Raw genomic sequence first — 19,003 nt, 5'->3', positions numbered from 1 at the left:
GTGCCACCATTGGGGTGAGGTATTCCGATGGTTGCCTGGGGACGTTACTAAACCACTGGCACTGGTCGTAGACCTTAACGTATGCTTTAGCATCAACTTGCATGTTCGGCCAGTAATACCCTGCACGGACGACCTTATGGACAAGTGATCTGGCTCCTGAGTGATTGCCACATGCCCCTTCATGAACTTCTCTTAGTACGTAGTTTGCTTCATCCGGAGCTAAGCATCTAAGGTAAGGTTGAGAGAAGCCTCTCTTGTATAGAACTTCATTCATAAGGACGTATCTAGCTGATCTCACCCTCACCTTCCTGGCCTCGTCCTACTCTTCTGGTAGTCGTCCGTCTTTCAAGTATGATATAATGGGGGTCATCCAATTTTCTCTGTTATCCACCTGTTGTACTTCCGGGACATCTATACTTGGCATATATTGAACTTCATCTGACTTGTCTATTGATTCATTTGCTGAGGCTTCTTTTGCTATAGTATCAGCTTCGACGTTCTCCTCCCTTGGGATTTGAACGAAGTCAGCTTTTTCAAATCTTTTCACAAGGCGCATTACCCTACTAAGGTATTTCTTCATTCGTTCTTCCTTCGCTTCATACATTCCATTTACTTGCCCCATGATCAGTTGAGAATCCCCCATGACACATATGGACTTGGCTTCCACAAACTTAGCCAATTCTAGCCCTTTGAGGAGGGCTTCATATTCGACTTCATTGTTAGTTGCTTGGTACTGTAGACGGACTTTATGTTTCGGTTTATCTCCTTTAGGGGATTGTAGGACCACACCAATTCCTCCTGCATGTCGTGTAGACGAACCATCCACATGGATGACCCATCTCTTACTGTCTTCTGTCTCATTATGACTTGGGGTAAACTCCGCAATGAAATCTGCTAGGGCTTGAGCTTTTATGGCATGCCTTGGTTGATACCTAATATCAAACTCACTGAGCTCTACAACCCACTGGATTAATCGTCTTGCAGCTTCCGGTCTATTCATTGCCTTCTTGAGCGGATGATCTGTCATGACATTAATGACATGTGTTTGGAAATAATGCCTCAGCTTCCTAGAAGCGGTGATCAGTGCGAAGGCTAATTTCTTCATTTGTGGATACCGTCCTTCCGCTCCTTTCAATGCCTTGCTTGTATAGTACACAGGTCTTTGCACTTTATCTTCCTCTCTTATCAATGCTGAGCTCACGGCATGCGAGGTTACCGCTAGGTATAAATATAATTCCTCTCCCTCCACTGATGGACGCAGCAGTGGTGCCATGGTAAGGTATGCCTTCAAATCTTCGAAAGCTCTCTGACACTCATCGGTCCATTCGAATGCTTTTTTGAGAACCTTAAAAAATGGCAAACATTTATCAGTAGCTTTAGAGACAAATCTGTTAAGCGCGGCAACTCGTCCAGTGAGGGATTGGATTTCCTTGGTATTTTGCGGTGGCTTCATGTCCAATATTGCTTGAATTTTATCTGGATTTGCTTCAATTCCCCTGTGGGAGACCATAAAACCAAGGAATTTCCCTGACGATACTCCAAAAGCACATTTGCTAGGATTCAGCTTCATATGATACTGTCTCAGTGTGTCAAATGTCTCCTGCAGGTCGTCTAGATGCCTTCCCTCGTCCTGACTTTTCACCAGCATGTCATCTACATAGACTTCCATATTCCGCCCAATCTACGGACGAAACATGTGGTTGACCAACCTCTGATATGTCGCCCCTGCGTTCTTTAAACCAAATGACATTACCTTATAGCAGAATAAGCCTTGACTGGTGACAAAAGATGTCTTCTCTTGGTCAGCCTCGTCCATCCTTATCTGATTGTATCCCGAAAAGGCATCCATGAAGCTAAGCAATTTGTGGCCTGCAGTTGAGTCTACTAACTGGTCAATGTGCGGCAGGGGATAACTATCCTTGGGGCAAGCCTTGTTCAGATCAGTGAAATCTACGCACATTTTCCATTTGCCATTTGCCTTTTTGACCATTACTACATTGGCCAACCAATCCGGGTAGTACACTTCCCGAATGAACTTCGCTACCATCAGCTTTTGGACTTCGTCCTTGATTGCACCATCTCTCTCAGGGGCAAACACCCTCTTCTTTTGCCGCACAGGCTTGGAGGAAGGACATACATTCAAATAGTGGGTAATGACACTAGGGTCTATACCCGACATATTCTCGTGACTCCACGCAAACACATCAATGTTTTTCTTCAAAAACTGGACGAGGTCCTTTTTAATCTTCTCTTCTAAATCTGCTCCAACCCTGGTACACCTCTCAGGGTTATCTTCATCTAAGGAAATGTCTTCCAATGCTTCAATAGGCTCTGCTACAACCTTCTTTTCTTCAATATTCATGGCTTGAACTTGTTCATCCATGGCCAACATGGCCAGGTAACATTCTCTTGCTGCCAGTTGGTCCCCTTGTACCTGCCTTACCCCGTATTCTGTTGGAAACTTGATTGATAAGTGGTAAGTAGAGGTAACGGCCTTCCAACTATTCAAAGTTGGTCTCCCAATTATGGCGTTGTAGAAGGATGGACAATCTACCACAAGGAAGTTCATATCCTTGGTGATTTGTCGTGAGTATGCCCCCACTACCATGGATAAGGAAATAGTACCCACTGGTTGCACTTTCATCCCACCAAAGCCTACTAGAGGGGAGTTCACTGGACGAAGCTGGTCTCGTCCTAATCTCATCTACTGAAAAGCTGGATAATATAAAATGTCTGCTGAGCTTCCGTTGTCCACAAGCACTCTTCTAGTTGTGTAGTTTGCAATTAATAAGGAGATGACGAGAGCATCATCATGGGGGTGATGAATTCTGTCAGTGTCCTCGTCCGTGAAAGTGATTGTCTGCTCGTCCGTGGACCTTGCTCTAGGTGATCGTCCAGAAAGTTGGACGCTCTATACTACCTTCAAGTATGCTTTCTTGGACTTGGACGACTGGCCAGTTGAACTTCCCCCAATAATGACTCTTATTTCTCCGAGTGGTGGTCGTGATGATTCTTCCATCTTCCCTTTCTGTTTCTCGTCCCTCTGGTCTCGTCCAAGGAAACCCCTCAACTTCCCTTGCCTTATAAGATTTTCAATTTTTTGCTTTAAATCGAAACACTCGTCTGTGTCATGACCATGATCCTTATGGAAGCGACAATACTTGTTCCTATTGCGCTTGTTGGGATCCCCCTTCATTTTCTCCGGCCATTTCAGGGAAGGATCATCCTTGATTTGCATAAAGACTTGCTCAAGTGGGGCGTTTAAAGGGGTATATTGCTGGTTCCGTACTGAAGGGCCTGGCTTCTTACTTTCTCGGTCTCTCCTTTCCTCCGTCCGTCCCTTCTTTGGACGAGTACCTTGCTCGTGATGGTGACAGGGATTTGCGTCCATTCTTTCAGACCTCTTCCTCTTCTTAGCAATGATCGCGTCTTCTGCATTCATAAAATTTTGAGCCAAATGGACGAGTTCGGCTATGGACTAGGGCTCTTTTTCATAGAGTTTTTGTATAAACAGATCCGAATTCACCCCATTATGGAAGGCCGCCAATAGGAGCTTATCATCTGCTTCATCCACACTAAGGGCTTTTCTGTTGAAACGGGTGATGAATGACCGAAGGCTCTCGTTCTCTCCCTGCTCTATTGTCAACAGACTGGACGAGGAATGCTTGTGCCTTTGTCCCCCAATGAAATTGTTAACAAAGAACTTGCTTAACTCTTCAAAAGAACTCACCGAATTTGGGGGTATTTTGCTGAATCAAACTCGTGCCGAACCCTTAAGGGTGGTAGGGAAGGCTCTACAAATTATCTCATCAGGCACCCCTTGAAGATGCATGGTGGTCTTGAAAGTGGCTATGTGATCAAACGGGTCACGTGTTCCATCATATGAATCCAGAGAAGGCAACTTGAACTTTGATGGTAGGGGGTGACCGTTGATAGAAGTCGTAAAGGGGGAATCAATTCTGTAAACCAAATCTTCTATCGGATTAGCCCTTCTCATATTCTCTTTCATTTCCTCCATAACTCTCTTCATTTGGTCCATTTCTTCCTTCAAGTGTGGTACCGTTCGTGAAGTGGTGCCTCTAAACTGACTTCCAATTTCGGTATTCTCTCTACCGCCATGACTCTGTGTTTGTCCTCCTTCACGTTCTTCATGTGTTTGCCTCCTCATATTAATCTCCATTCTTAACTCTTGGTTTTAGCGAGTCAACTCCGCCATAGCGTCCGCCATAGATTGCGCATGTTGGACAGATGATGCCTGCATGACCGGTGTAGACTGGCGATCGCGATGTGGGTTGCTGCTTCCCTGATGGCTTGGGCTAGTAGCCCTCGATCTAGTCCGAACCATCAACCCTTTGTCACGGAGAAGTAAATTGTGAAACAATCTCTCCCCACAGACGGCGCCAACTGATAATTCCTTGGATATCAGTAGGTTGACAAGACTCGAACGATGATCTTTGGGCAATATCCTGTAATACAAAGAACACTGAATCAGAGGGGACCGGCCAAAAGTCCTCCGATGATGAAGTTAGTTACCTTTGAACTCTGTAAGGAAGGAGTATTTTCTCAAAGTAAAATTGTCTAAATCCCTTACCCTTCATCGAAAAATCCTTATATAGTACGTGTGGAACGGTTATCTGTTTAGTAACCGTTCCCAACGTCGAGGAGTCCGGAGAATTGAGGGTAACTTCCATAACCGCTTATGGAAGTTACCTAGGTTGGACGGGCCGTTCCATGTGAACTCGTCCATCTTTAGTAAAAGATGGACGAGACCATCTTGGATGGCTTGCCCTTGCTTGAATGACGATGAGTAAGATTCCCATGAAGTATCGTCCGTCCATAGACGGACGAGGTTAGCCAGGACGCTTGGAACATTCACTTCGCCTATTTGATTTATCATAGCTTGTCTTTCGTTGGACGAGACATATGAACGAGTTATGGAGTTGGATGATTTGTGACACCATCAAAATCATTTTTAAGTAAAATTTCCTAAAATACACTTATTTTAGGGTGTTCAAAATAGAGCTAATAATTAACAATAAGGAAAATTTATTTTCTTTCATTTTGAAGATGTGTCAACTAATGGCTTTATAGGAAATTTTTAAAAAAAGTTAGGGTACGTTTGGTACACTGAATGTGGAAATTAACAGGAATGGTAATCTTTATTACCAGGAATAAAATGTGATGTAATGGAATAACTAAACCTATTCATTAGTTTGGTTGTGAGTTGTAACATTAGAATAAAACTTATGATCTATTTTAGGAAATATCTCATTCATACAAATATATTTCCTAGAAAATAATATATTTTAAATTTTAGAGAGATGAGTTATTTTTTTGACGATTTTTTATTTTCATAATTGTTAGGTGGATATGGAAAGTTTATTTATTTGGAAATATATTAATGTTATAAAATATTACATATACTAAGGAATAGTTATTACAACCCTTTTAGAGAGGAATAATTATTCCTTATTTTAAAGAATAGTTATTTATAAGGAATGACTATTCCTTGTAATAAAAACAGAACAAAACTATTGAATAGCTAAACTATAGGAATAACTATTACATTACAGTGCCTATTACAGTCTACTAAACGTGCCCTTATTATATAAGGTGAAGAAATAGACATTCAATACTTTTGATAAGGAATAGTTATTCTTCATTTTGAAGAATAGCTATTCATAAGGAATAACTATTCATTGTAATAAAAGTATAACCAAACCGAATAGTTATGCCATATGAATATCTATTACATTATAGTGTCTATTACAATCTACCAAACGTGTCCTTCAAGTATTTGGTATGACCATAGTTGCCAAAACGTGAATAGTATCGTGAATTGATTTTTTATTTTTCCGTATCATGTATCGTAAGATATACAAACACTTAATAAAATTTATAAAAAAATTATAAATATACATATATAAATGGTATATTCATTATAAATTTTAAATATATTGAACTAATGACTAATTTATTCATCACTTATGTAATAATATTTAACAAGCTAACTAAATAAATCAACCTAGCATGTGTTTATAACATACACATTCAAAATGGTTTAAATTTAAAAATGATAATATATTACAAATGATCAAAAAATAATAATTTATTTTCATCACATTGCCTAATAAACCTCATCTAAGTCAATGCTGTCATCATGTTTATCATTTTGCAAACTTATTTCTTCATTAAAAATTTTTCATCGTCATTAACATTTACTATCTCTCCTTATTCTTTTTATTTTAATAATTAAAAAAAATTATTCTTGGCATTCTAGTTTTTTGGACTTGTAACAATAATGACAAAAAATAAAAAAATAATTATATTGTCAATTAATATCTTATTCATAGTATAGAAAATAAATTTGCAAATATTAAAGTAGCGTGTAAGTGGCTACTGTGTAGTCTAAATTTTATAGGAAAAAGAAAGGGGAAAAAAACTTATGAATATGTTATTTTATTAGGCCAAATTAAATAAACTAATAATTTTGTGTTAAAAACAAGTCTAACAACTTGTTAGATTCAAATAAAAGTACAAATTTTAACAAAAAGTATCATTTTAAAGCACTTTTTTATGTATCGTACGATATGTATGATTTAACGATACAATATGATTCATGAGCACTTACGATACGCCGATACGATACGAAACTTTTTACACACGATACGATACGTATCACGTATTGTACGATACTGACAACTATGGGTATGACAAGTAAAATTTTTCAAGTAAATTACCAAAATTGGTGGCTTATTAGCCACTAAAACCATTGGTGCTGGAGATCCGAATTGCTGGCGACCATCACCGCCAGAGCGATGCCTCTGGTGATTGAATTGTCAGCACCGATTGTTAGAATGACAGCTTTGGCCACCAGACAAACTATTAATAACTACCATAATTTTTTATTAATAGCTATTAAAATTATCAAATTTCATATTTAAACAAAAAATAAAAATATTAATAAGTACCATAATTATTAAATTTCATATTTAGTAAAAAAATAAAAGTCTATTAATACCTAATTATAATTTATTAAACTTTCTCATGAATGCAAATTAACATCGTGATTCAAATAATTGTGGTACAGGCTTGCAAAAGTTGACAAGAGGTTTAATCATTTAAAAATTAAAGAAAAAACATTTTTTTTTTAATGGTTACAAATTGTAATATCAATTACTTGTCATATTTTGATATTATCCAATGAGACATTTAAGGTTTTAAATTATCCCTCACCCACCTATGGAATTATAATAATATATATAGTTCAATATTTACTAATTTGGCCAATAATAATTCGATAAAATAAAAATTCACTAGCCATTTGTGGCTAAAGAAAGTAAAAAAAAGTTAAGTCAAAACCAAAATTTTTGTAAAAAAATACCATATTTAAAATTAAAAAAAAAAAAACTTATATTAAAAAATCAAAACGACAAAGTTTAAGAGCCCTTCTATAAACGAACCGTATCTATTTAAAGAATTCCCTTCGCTTCCAGTTCGGGTCAATTGTCCTTTTCTCGTTTTTTCGCCCCTCTTTTTGGGATCTCAAGTCAATCAATCTCTCTCTCTCTCTCCCCAATTTGGTATAAAATTATTTATTTTATTTTTTTCTTTGGCTTTTTAGAATCTGATTTGATCGATTGCTTCATTGATAATTTGATATCAAACTGACAAACCCTAATTTACAATTTTTTTTTGGTTGCAGAATTTGTCGCCATGGCCAAGAGTTCCTTTAAGATGGAGCACCCACTTGGTTCGTGCTTTTTTGTATTGATTTTTTATTAGAGATAATTGCGTTTGATCATGTTGAGGAACCCTAGATTTTTAATATTTTGGGCTAGATTTTCGGCCGTAGGATCACTGATTTAGATTCCTAGAAAATTTTCATATTTTCTCTCTCTTCCTTGAAAGGCAATTCTCAAATTTGGGTCACGCTTTGTTAGGTTCAGAATTTTTTTATTTTGATTAGCCCTAACGGGGATTTTGGAATTTTCTATTTTTGGTCTAGGTTTTATTTTTTATTATTTTTTAAATTTATTTAAATTGTTTTTAATTTTTTTAGGTTAATATAAATGGGTTTGGTGATTATGATGTTCTATTGTACTTTTATGTAAGTTTTCTTGTCTAATTGCTTATTTTGCAATTGGGAAATTATTGTATAGGTATTTAGCCGTCTTGTTATGCTTACTGTAATCAATTGGTGTGTTAAGAACCTTAGGCATATGCACTTAATATATATTTACACACACACATTGTGTTTATATTTAGATGCATTGTGCGTTTCTGTATATAGGCTTATGTATATAATTCTACTATGCTCTATGTGTTAATGTTTGTGTTCTTCTATATGTCAGAGAGGAGGCAGGCTGAAGCTGCACGCATCAGAGAGAAGTACCCAGATAGAATTCCAGTATGATTGTTGTTTTGTGTGTGTGTGTGTGTGTCTGTTTTAGTTTTAGTTTTAGTTTTGATCCTAACATAAATGGTTGCCTGGTGTAGGTGATTGTAGAGAGGGCTGAAAAGAGTGATGTGCCTGACATTGATAAGAAGAAGTCAGTTCTTCTATGCCATTGTTTTACAACTTCCATATATTTGTAATGTTTTGATATGTTGTGGAATCATAAAATGCTCTCATTTTGAAATATTATGTTATGTTTGATTGCAATTTTTGCCTTTAGATGTGAATCCTTTTTGGACTGTATGTAACCTATGGATTCATTTGCTGAGTTCTGTTTTGGACACTAGAGGAAATTAAAGCAATTTATTGTTATTATTATTTGTTTTAATAGAACATCTTGAATAATCACTTTGTCATCGAAGTTAGAATTTTTGAATTAAAAACTTGTAACAGCTACTAGGTTTACAAAAACCAAGTTAAATATGCTTTTTGTTGATGCTATTATCTGCTTGCATCTCTGAGTTTTATTAGTCGTTAAATGGGTATTTGTGTATTTGTTCTCTCTCTCTCATATATATATATATATATCATGTACTTGTGATATTTTATGCAGTGCCAATCCTTTTATCACAAATTGTCCATGATGCATTCTCAAGAAATATTGACATGCTTTTAATATGTTTTAAAAGTTTCCTAGAGTAGTCACATGTAATCATTTCATAGTTTAGGCCAATGATCTCCCCTCCTAAGAAAGGTCATGGGTTTAATTAAAAAAAAAAAAAAAACCATTTCCTAGTTCGCAGTTTAGTTCTCATTTATCACTGAGTGGATTTGGAAGGTTATGTTCATACATTGTGTTCGTTCTCCAGGCCTTTCCATTCTTTTTACTGAATCTGAAATTAAATGTGCTCCGTTGGGATGAATGTAGGTATCTGGTTCCTGCTGATTTGACTGTTGGCCAGTTTGTGTATGTGGTTCGGAAGAGGATCAAGTTAAGTCCTGAGAAGGCCATATTCATTTTTGTCAAGAACATTCTACCACCCACTGGTAAGATAGTCACTATTTTTTGTTTCCAAATTTGCACTCCCTTCCTTTTCACTTTTATGATTTGGGGTATTGGTTTTTTATTGCAGCGGCTATGATGTCTGCAATTTATGAGGAAAATAAGGAAGAAGATGGTTTCCTTTATATGACCTACAGTGGCGAGAACACCTTTGGGATTTGCTGAATTGTGATTAAGTTGCATCTATGTGAATAGGAATTGCAAATAAAACTAAGAAAATGATGGAATTAGATTAGATGTAAATTCTCTGCAGTTCGTTAGATTGATGTTCTAGGCAGTACACTATGGTTTGGATCAATGTATACTCTTGCCAGTTTGACTACCTCCTTTATGATTAGGGTGAATGACTATTTTAAGTAAATGAATTGTTTGTGCATCTCTATGGATGTGTGTGCGCTTGACTTTGTATTTTAGAGTTCTGGGGTTGGCATAAGCTCAACACCGATGGGTATGTGGGAAAAAAAAGGGGAGGGCGGAGGAGGTATTGAATCAATTGATAGAAGTGGAGGGTTGAAAGCAGAACAGGGATGATAATGGCAAATGGACTGGTTTCTTGAGCACCACGGGCAAAGGATGGCCTCCATCTAGTCGTCCAGTTTGAGATAATAGTTTTAGAAGTTGGACCTGGTGCAGAAATTGTTATTGGCATCGTTAATAAACAATGGCACATCTAATGATAGAATTTTACAAGATGTGGTCAGTGACTAGTCTGCCTGTTGACGCACCCACCCCCCAACTTCACAATATGCTTCAGTGTTATCGTGGGATTGAATTTTAAGTAATTATACATGGGACCACCATGAGTACTTGTTGAATAAAAAATATTTAAGCACATCAATTACAACTTCACACTTAAACATATGTTTTTGCGTGTCTGCTTGGAGGTGATATTAATATATGTATCATCGCTCTCACTTGTGGGGAGTGGGGTTCACTCCCATGTGCCAAGACTTACTTGGTCGATGAAGGTTGGTCCTTTGCATAATTGGTTTGCGTGGGAAGCAAATAGATGTGCAAATGTATTTCTCGTGAACTAGGATGTGTCCCTAGACTTACTTGGCCGGTGAAGGCCTGATCCTTTGCATAATTGGCTTGCGTGAGAAGCAGCTTTGCGTGAGAAGCAAATGTACTTGTCAAGCGTGATTGTTTTACTGTTGCAAAATCTGTCTTCACATTTGCGTGAGAAGCAAATGTACTTGCCAAACGTAGTTGCTTTACTATTACAAAATCTATCTTCGCAGACCCCCTGGAGGATTTGAAAACAATTTTTAGTTTAGTGATAGTTTAGTGATTGTATCGTGTTTTAGACATAGGCGTCTTTAGGTATAGTCCAGGGGGTTCAAATGAACCCCATTGAGCTGGGCCCAAAAAAAAAAAATTGCATATTATTTTTTTTTACCCTCTTAAAATAAAATTTTAAACCCTAAACCTTTTTTTTTAAGCCCAAATGAAATAAACTTGAATATGATTATTTTGACAATGTCTTGGTATTTTTAAAAACACACACACACACAAAAATCATAACAAACCAATTTGATCTAAAATATGGGGAAAAAAAAAATAGAGTCTAACAACAAAAGTATAAATTTGTTCAGCTTAAATCTTAAAAAAAAAAAAATCATTTAGATCTTGCTTGGAGTTCACTAAACAACAATAATTATAAGGTTTATTGTATTTAAAAATAATAGATGATTTCAAAGATTTAAAGCCCGTTTGGTAATGTTGTTCTAGTAATATTGTTTGTATTTTTTGAAAATATATGTGAATGAAAAAGTGTGTGAAAATACATATAATGTTATTTAAAAACTGAAAACATGTGTTTAAACACATGTACCAAATGGGCCCTAATCTTAGCAATAATAATTAGTATATTTGTTGTATTACGAAACAATATGTAATGAAATTATAGTTTATCTTATATGAGAAACGCTATGTTCATAACATTTTCATAACAAATTCTAAGTGACAGATTGTTATTGATAGAAAAAAAATAATTTTAGTAGTGGGTTTGAATTAGAACTAATGACAACTTATTACCTAAGATTTTTTGAAAAAGTATTGTGAAAAATTTGTGAATGCAACACTTCATATCTTTTATTCTCTTGCTAATACCTACTATGAACAAATTTATGATAAGAAAATCGCATAGACCGCAAGATTCATTGTTTACCCAAAATGCATCTTCTTATTGATCCCCTAAAAATATAACCTGGAGCCGTCACTGGTTTTAGAGGTGTTGTAATGTGTATTGTTTTCTATTTTTCTATGGTTTAATGGTAACTCTTACTATTAAAAACTAAAAAGTGTTTTCCTGTGAGATTATTACGAAAAGCTCCAACAATTATATAGACTCGGCTGTTATACAGACCATTCTGGGAGACAGAAATAGTCATCTGCGTTTGAAATTTTGAGTCGAAACTGAGATCATAGTCTTAATTCTGCCATCGCTATCCTGTGGGAGCTATCTGCTACTATGGTAGAGCTTGCTAGCACTGCCATGGCATTATGTCACTAAAAGGATTTCACACAATCTTCTTAATGTACATCATAAAGCACAAAAATATTAATATATTATAGAGGGTGAGGAACAGCAAAACTAAATCAAATTGTCCATCTTCGGGCTTGGGATAAGAAAAGTGAGCAACTGACTACCAAGCCAACAAAGAGAGCTGTTCACATTGTCCACCTAGTATGTATAAAGTTTCATGTAAATTGTTCTTGGTTATTTTTTTTGGAACAAATACAAGTTTTCATTCATCCAATCAAAGGAGCAAATCTTTGTTCATTTAGAGACCTTTTTCTGGTATTGATTCTTGACCCATTTGATTCCCACCGAGGTTCCGCTCTTAACCTTTTGGGCGCTCACTGATGCAGCCGCCTTGGCCTTGCCGAGTCCTGCCGATGCTGCTGCTTTCACATCTCCCATCTTGCTGCCACTGCCGTTTCCTACCTTGTTCATGAGCTTGTCATCATCATCATTGCCACCATAACCTTCTGCGCTCCATTGCTCACCCCAGCTTGGTGCCTTACTTCCCATGGTATCTGAATTTTGTTCAAAGACACAGACCCATTTAGATTTTATGAAAATCATTATTCAATTAAACCATGTATAGTAGGTATGTGTTTCTGGGGGAAAACAGGTTTCTTAGTATGAACTCTTGGATAGACGATGCCTAACCTATGGATCAGAGAGCAAGATCTTGACTAAATAATTAAAAAGAAAGCCCCCCTAGATCTAGCATAGAAATAAAGAATAGAGATTAATCAAATCAAGTGGGAGTCACATTCCAATCAGAGTCTTAAGAGTTTTAACAAACTATAAAGAACAAATCAAGTTTGGGGGTTATAATATATAACAATCCATTTGAGAAACTATGTGCCTAATTCATGTAAGATATACGAAATTCACCAGGCAAGCAATGCTTTGTTTTCCCACTATTTTGACAAATCAAATAATCTGTGCAGAGAATTAAATTGTAAGAATAAATTTCGCATAGAACGGATTTATTAGGCTCCTGATAATCAATTTCGAGATTTTCTCCCTAACACATACACAAAAACACATGAGTACCTAGTAGCTAGAGAGGAAGAGAATTGAGTACCTTGATGTTGAAGACCAGTGAGAGGGCCTAGAGAAATTTGAGACGACAGAGAGAGTAGGTGTGGGTGCTTGCAGTTGGAACTTGTGATAGTAATAACGTCCAAAGAGGATTAGAGGCAGAGGGAGGTTTTTATTTATATTTATTTATTATTATTATTGCTAAGGAGTATTGAAGTTAACTGAAGATGTAGCCTAGGTTGGTTTCCTAGCTGTACTACTTCCCTTTTTACCTTCTTACCCTCGTGCCAAAATTGACAACAAATTTTACATTGATGACAAGTTATTAACAATAGATAATAAAGTAGTGTTAATGATATTATATCAATAATAACTAACTTTTTAACTTAACAGACGTGTAATCTGTGATGAAAATTATTGTGCCAGGTAACTTCACTCTTTTACATTTTATCTCTGCAAGGTATCGTGAATCTGTGCTATTTTCCAATTTTCATACCATTTTAGGCATGAAGTTCTTGCACTTTCCCACATTGTAAGCCATTTATGGTACTTTTCTTCCATACCAAACTTGCATTTTTTTTTTTTTTTTTGCTTTGTTGCAAATTTTCAAAGCCCATGATAATATATCTCCACGTATAAGAGGAGCACCAAAGTCTGTCATCTTAAATATTTGCAACAAAGCAAACTGCGGATGAATATTATCTATCCTATATTCCCTTGGTGCAGATGTCGTAGTTGCCGTGGATACGACTCTATGAATCATATGAATGTGAATCAGGCGACTCTCTATGTTCCCTTGATTACAATATAATTATTTATATAATTTAAACAAATTAAAGAGTAACAAAGCTGGAATAGCTCAGTTGGTTAGAGCGTGTGGCTGTTAACCACAAGGTCGGAGGTTCAAGCCCTCCTTCTAGCGATATTTTTCTCATTGCTTTCTCTTTTATTTATATTTTGCTCTCTTGTACAGTTGTACATTGCTCTCTCTTTTATTTATATTTTTTTCTCTCTCTTATTTATATTTTGTTATTTTTCTCTCTCTTTTATTTATATTTTGCTCTCTTCTACATTGCTCTTCTCTTTTATTTTTTCTTCCTATTGATAACATCTAAAGTGTACTTTTATTTATAACTTAGGTTTTTATTATTTTTTTTCTTCCTCTTTAGTTATTTTTAAAATGAGAACATCTAAAGTGTACATTCATTCATAACTTTAATTTTTTAGAATCTCAACTTTAGCTTGAAAAAAAAAAACAAAAACATCTGAGCCTTCTACATTAAAGATTAAAAAAAAAACATTAAAGGTAAAACCTCTTTCTACTTTCTATAGTAAACTCCCTTCTTCTCCTTCCAACCCCATTTCTAAATGTTTTTAAAAATGAAAAGTGATGTTTGGCATATTTTTTAATTTTCCTTTTGCTTTTAAACATGTTTCTAAATTTTGTTAAAATTGGGAAGTTATTGTTGCTTTAGTTTTCCAATTGTGTTGTTGCTCCTTTATTTCTTTCCAACCTTTTTCTTTTAAACTTAGAATTGTAGTTTTTCAAAATAAGAACATCTTTTTTTTTTAAGAATCAAATTTAGAACATCTAAGAGTAAATTATGGGGGGAGAGAGAGGAAGGAGGGGGAATATGGTATTATGTGTAACAATTACATACAATATCCCTCCATGTGGTATTTTCTCTTTAACCTGTTTCAATTTCTTATTTTGAATGAATAACTTGTTGAAATTTTGTTAACATTGAAAAGTTATTGTTGCCAATGTTGTTTCCAACATTTTCCTTTTCAATTAAGAAAGAACATCTAAGAGTACATGGTGTGGGTCGGAGGGGAAAGGGAGTTCAACACCAGATATGGGCCTATGGCATAATTTTTTTTCTTCTTATTTCTTCTCCCCTCTCCCAATTCCATTTCACTTTGTTAGGATTTTTTTTGTTTTGTTGATTTATTCAAATTTGTGTCGTGGTTCAATACATAAATACGTAGTTAGACTTGGGTCACCCTTTAGTCGTTATCAGTGTGCTTCCCCTTCAGCAACAAATTAATGTGTTTAGTAAGTAAAATAATATAAACGTGATAATTTATAATTTTAGCTTTTTTTTAATATCCATTTTATCTTTATATATATAACCGTGCACTAAAGAGGAAAAAAAAATCTAGAGTAATTCTTCTTCTTTCAAACCCCATTTCTAAATTTTGAACATCAACATACATTAAATTAAATAAACTCCTCCTGGTTTCAATTGTTCTTTCTTTTAAACCCGTTTCTAAATTTTGTTAAAATTGAAAAAGTATTGTTGCTTTAAATTTCTAGTTGTGTTGTTGCTTTTGTTTTCCCACATTTTCCTTTTTCATTTAGAACAGTCGCTTTTTCAAATAGGAACATCTAAAACTATGTGTCAATGGTAATTAGAATCGAGTTTGTGAGAGTAGTTGAGTCCAAAATTGATGCCAATGGGTCATCTATTAGTTGGTACCATTGTGCTTCCCCTTTAACAATAAATTAGCGTGATTAGTATGTAAATTAAGATAAAACATGATATAGACATGAAAATTTGCAATAGAGGGAGAAACAGTTTTCCCTTGATCATGGGGTAGTTAGATCATAGAGCATACATCAATGATAGGATAGTTATGAGGTGCTTTAGCAGTGTCAAAAGGTATCCAACAGCACCATATATATGATATAAGAAGTAGTTCAGAAAAGAGTATCCAACAGCGACACCACAAGGCACCCAACAACACTGATGTTAATTAGTTGAGACATACTACAGTGATGTCTAAGTAAAGCCAAACAACTTCTAATAGTAATACAATTACAAATGTGAAATATCCAGTGATAATTAAAGACATCTAGTGGTGATATTATGAGTTGTTTTGTAGTAATAAAAAGGTTGCAAAATAGTCTAACAATAGTGAAACTTATAGGGCAGAGATGCACAATGGTAACAAGTTAGGTCTTCTTGTATTTGCTTCTAGCAGTGCAACAATACAAGATTGATATTCAGTGAGATCATGAAACACTCAACAAGGTTAAAATAATATGTTCGACTAAATATTACAATGCATCCAATAAAGTTAGGATAATGTGTTTTGTGAAGTCATGATTTGTGTGCATTTAGAGATATCGAAATAATATTTCAGATATACTAAAATAAAAGCATTCAGCAATGGTAACCAAATGTGTCTAGTGAGTGAAATTGGTCTTAAGACTTAAGAGCCCAATAATGCTAAAGTTGAGAATCCAAAAAGCTCAAGTTGACAAGATTCAGCAAGTGCAACATGTTGAAATAAACATGTACAAAAAGACAACACAAAGGTCTAACAATTCTAAACAAATGAATTGGGGAGAGTTTAGCAAACTCAAGTTTACATGTTCAATGATGACAAAATAAAGTATCTATCACAATTAAATAAAGTGTCCGGCAAAGTGAAGTAAAAGAGTTAGCAAATTAAGTAATATAAACCTTACCGGTAAAACTCTATAAACACATGATTAATAATAAATCCAAGCTAATGAGTTCAAACAAAGTAGTAAGATAGAGAGAAAAGTGAATTAGAGATGGGGAGGACATGAGTTTTGGTGGTGCATTCAACAAAAATTAAGTTGCTTTCTCCTTTGTCTTGTTGGAAGTATTTTTGGTTCTGCTATACTTGTGAATGGTGACCATGGAGGCCAATTAATTAATAAAACGATTATTAGTGAACTTTGGTTGTTGTGCCTTTGCTAAATGTGAAATTCTAGTCTTACTGGAAGTTTAAGCAATGTTCTCTCACATGGGGGTTATTTAGCAAAGATGAATTTAATGAAGATGGTGGTGACAATGGTATATATATATATATATATATATATATATATATATATATAAAGGGTGAAAAAGTTCCAATGAAGCCCATGAAAATATAATGGTTGCCGGTTGGGAGAAGAGAATAAAAAGTTTCCTATTTGGGATTTTATTTATTGGACCCAAATTAGGTTTCCTTGATTTCAAATCATGGGTGCTTTTTGTTTTTATAAAAGTGAAAATTTGGTTAAGCTGGAAGGTCAGGTTACATGTGTGAGTGGATGATCAGAATCATCAGATAACCTTGATTTTATTAGAACACTACCACCTCTTAGAAGTGTGACTCGTGTGTTTGGGTTTCTGAAAAATTTGGTGTCTTCATGAGCTCTTTGATTCAGTCAAAAGACTATGGAGTTTGAGTGATTTTGCTAGAAGGTTTATTAGACCCGAAAGGCTGTGTGAATTTGGTTAGTCACGAAATATGAGTTGATTTTTTGAAAGTGGGTTGGGCTGCGTATCCTGCGTTTGGAGAGGCCTAACACACTTTTACTATAGTGTATATATAATGGGCATTTATTGTCTTAGAGGCCTGTATAGGTTTCTTTTGTCCATTAAGCTAGTTGGGATTAGAGGCCCATCCACAATATAACGAAAAAAAGAAGAACTCTTGATAGCTTTTTTAAATATAATTGTAGCTTTTTAAAAATAGGAAATTCTAAGAGTACAAGCAAGAAAAAGCACTAATATATGTACAAGCATCTAGGGTGCATTTTGATACCGCTTATTTTACTAAAAATTGAAAACTAAAAATAATAAAAAAATTATTGTTCACGCACGAGTTACTGTTCATTTGTCTAATTGCACTATTCATGTCCCATGAACAGTGCAAGAGGCGTTGGTCCTTAAAAAAAAAAAAAGGAAACGCAGCTCATTTTCATTTGAATCCAAATGCTACCTAATTGCGTTTTTGGTTTTTTTTTTTTTTTTTTACTTTCTTGAAGTTTATTTAGCTTATTTGCTTATATATAACTTTTTAAAAGTCCAAATCTTCTAAATAACTGTATTTTTACCTATTTTCAACAAATAACCAAATAAGTCCTATAAAAAAGAAAAAAGAAAAACTAAATAAGTTGATACAAGCTAGAGCAAAAAAAAAAAGTATAAAAAAAGAAAAAGAAAAGAAAAAGGCCAGCTTTTTTTTTTTTTCTTTTGGGAGAAGCAAAATAAGGTTAGCCTTTTGAGTTGATTTTGGTAAATTCATACAAAAATACAGAATAATTTTTCCTTTCGTTTTCTAAGCATTTTTAACAAATGAACAAATAGCCAAGCCCATCAAAACACACTTTAAAAAAAGTGCATATCTAGAAGAAAGCAATCCTTCTATCATATTCTTTATTTAATTTTTTCCCCTTACCTCATTTCTAAATTTTGTTAAAATTTAAAAGTTACCACTCCTTCTAGTGTGTTCTTTCTTTCATTTTTTCTTTTTGTCAATTCCATTTCTAATTTTGTTAAAATATAAAAGTGTTATGATGGAAATCAAGATTAAATAATTGAAAACTTGAACTAGAATTGCCTTAGAATTAAGAATCAAAGCTGGAATTACAGAGAAAAATTGGAGAAATAAATTTTCTATCTTGGTTTGAAACTAAGTTAAAGTTACATAAAAAATAAAAAAAAATAAAAAAACTGATTATACTTTTACATAACAAGTCTATTTTAATTTGTAACTACTAGGAAATAAACTAGCTAATAGTTACAACTAGACATGCTATCACTACATAAGTTAAAGTTGAAATTAATGAGAACAAATTACAGATTTGATAAGTCAAAATAAGGAGTTGATTGGCTGCCCTAAGATGTCAAAAAGGGTGGTGGGGTTGGGCTTAAGAGTAGAGAGTGGTTGGTTATTGATGGGGGTGTTTTTTGGCGCAAATATCAAGGCATAACAGAAAAAGCTGACAGGTCCTGTGGAACTGTCAGCATTGCTAAAACCGACAGTTTCCCCAGAAAACCAATGACCTTGAAGATAGACCAACGATGAAGCTGACGGGCACGTCACCCCTGCAAACCAACGAAAGACCATTAGCTAACGAAAAGCACATCGACGGACCCTATATGGCCTTACTTGATCCTCACGCATACTCATATATGGAAACATCTTGCGTATCATGCACAAATACCCTACTATGCAC

At 34.9% G+C, this 19,003-nt stretch overlaps 2 protein-coding genes, 1 long non-coding RNA gene and 1 other non-coding gene across 4 annotated transcripts; 2 read left to right on the top strand and 2 right to left on the bottom strand.

Annotated features, from left to right (window-relative positions):
* Positions 1-319: 319 nt before the first annotated feature.
* LOC126696213 (uncharacterized) lies at positions 320-2,608 on the bottom strand. Its single transcript, XM_050392987.1, has 4 exons — positions 2,173-2,608; positions 1,754-1,950; positions 1,578-1,630; positions 320-1,496 (listed from the first exon to the last, which is right to left on the bottom strand). Exons 1-4 carry the CDS (start codon positions 2,606-2,608, stop codon positions 320-322), a joined length of 1,863 nt encoding a protein of 620 aa, XP_050248944.1.
* A 4,835-nt stretch (positions 2,609-7,443) lies between these two features.
* On the top strand, positions 7,444-9,843 carry LOC126695348 (autophagy-related protein 8C-like). The gene is made up of 6 exons (XM_050392053.1): positions 7,444-7,583; positions 7,706-7,753; positions 8,355-8,410; positions 8,500-8,552; positions 9,327-9,445; positions 9,532-9,843. Exons 2-6 carry the CDS (start codon positions 7,717-7,719, stop codon positions 9,624-9,626), a joined length of 360 nt encoding a protein of 119 aa, XP_050248010.1. The 5' UTR covers positions 7,444-7,583; positions 7,706-7,716; the 3' UTR covers positions 9,627-9,843.
* Positions 9,844-12,009: 2,166 nt separating this feature from the next.
* On the bottom strand, positions 12,010-13,223 carry LOC126695347 (uncharacterized). Its single transcript, XR_007646012.1, has 2 exons — positions 13,064-13,223; positions 12,010-12,503 (listed from the first exon to the last, which is right to left on the bottom strand). It is a non-coding gene; the product is annotated as an uncharacterized LOC126695347 (long non-coding RNA).
* Positions 13,224-13,868: 645 nt separating this feature from the next.
* On the top strand, positions 13,869-13,942 carry TRNAN-GUU (transfer RNA asparagine (anticodon GUU)). The gene has a single exon. It is a non-coding gene; the product is annotated as a tRNA-Asn (tRNA).
* Positions 13,943-19,003: the final 5,061 nt, after the last annotated feature.

The sequence above is a fragment of the Quercus robur genome, chromosome 8, assembly GCF_932294415.1.
Source record: "Quercus robur chromosome 8, dhQueRobu3.1, whole genome shotgun sequence".
In the NCBI taxonomy this organism is placed as follows: domain Eukaryota; kingdom Viridiplantae; phylum Streptophyta; class Magnoliopsida; order Fagales; family Fagaceae; genus Quercus; species Quercus robur.
This window is presented reverse-complemented; position numbering and strand designations above follow the sequence as displayed.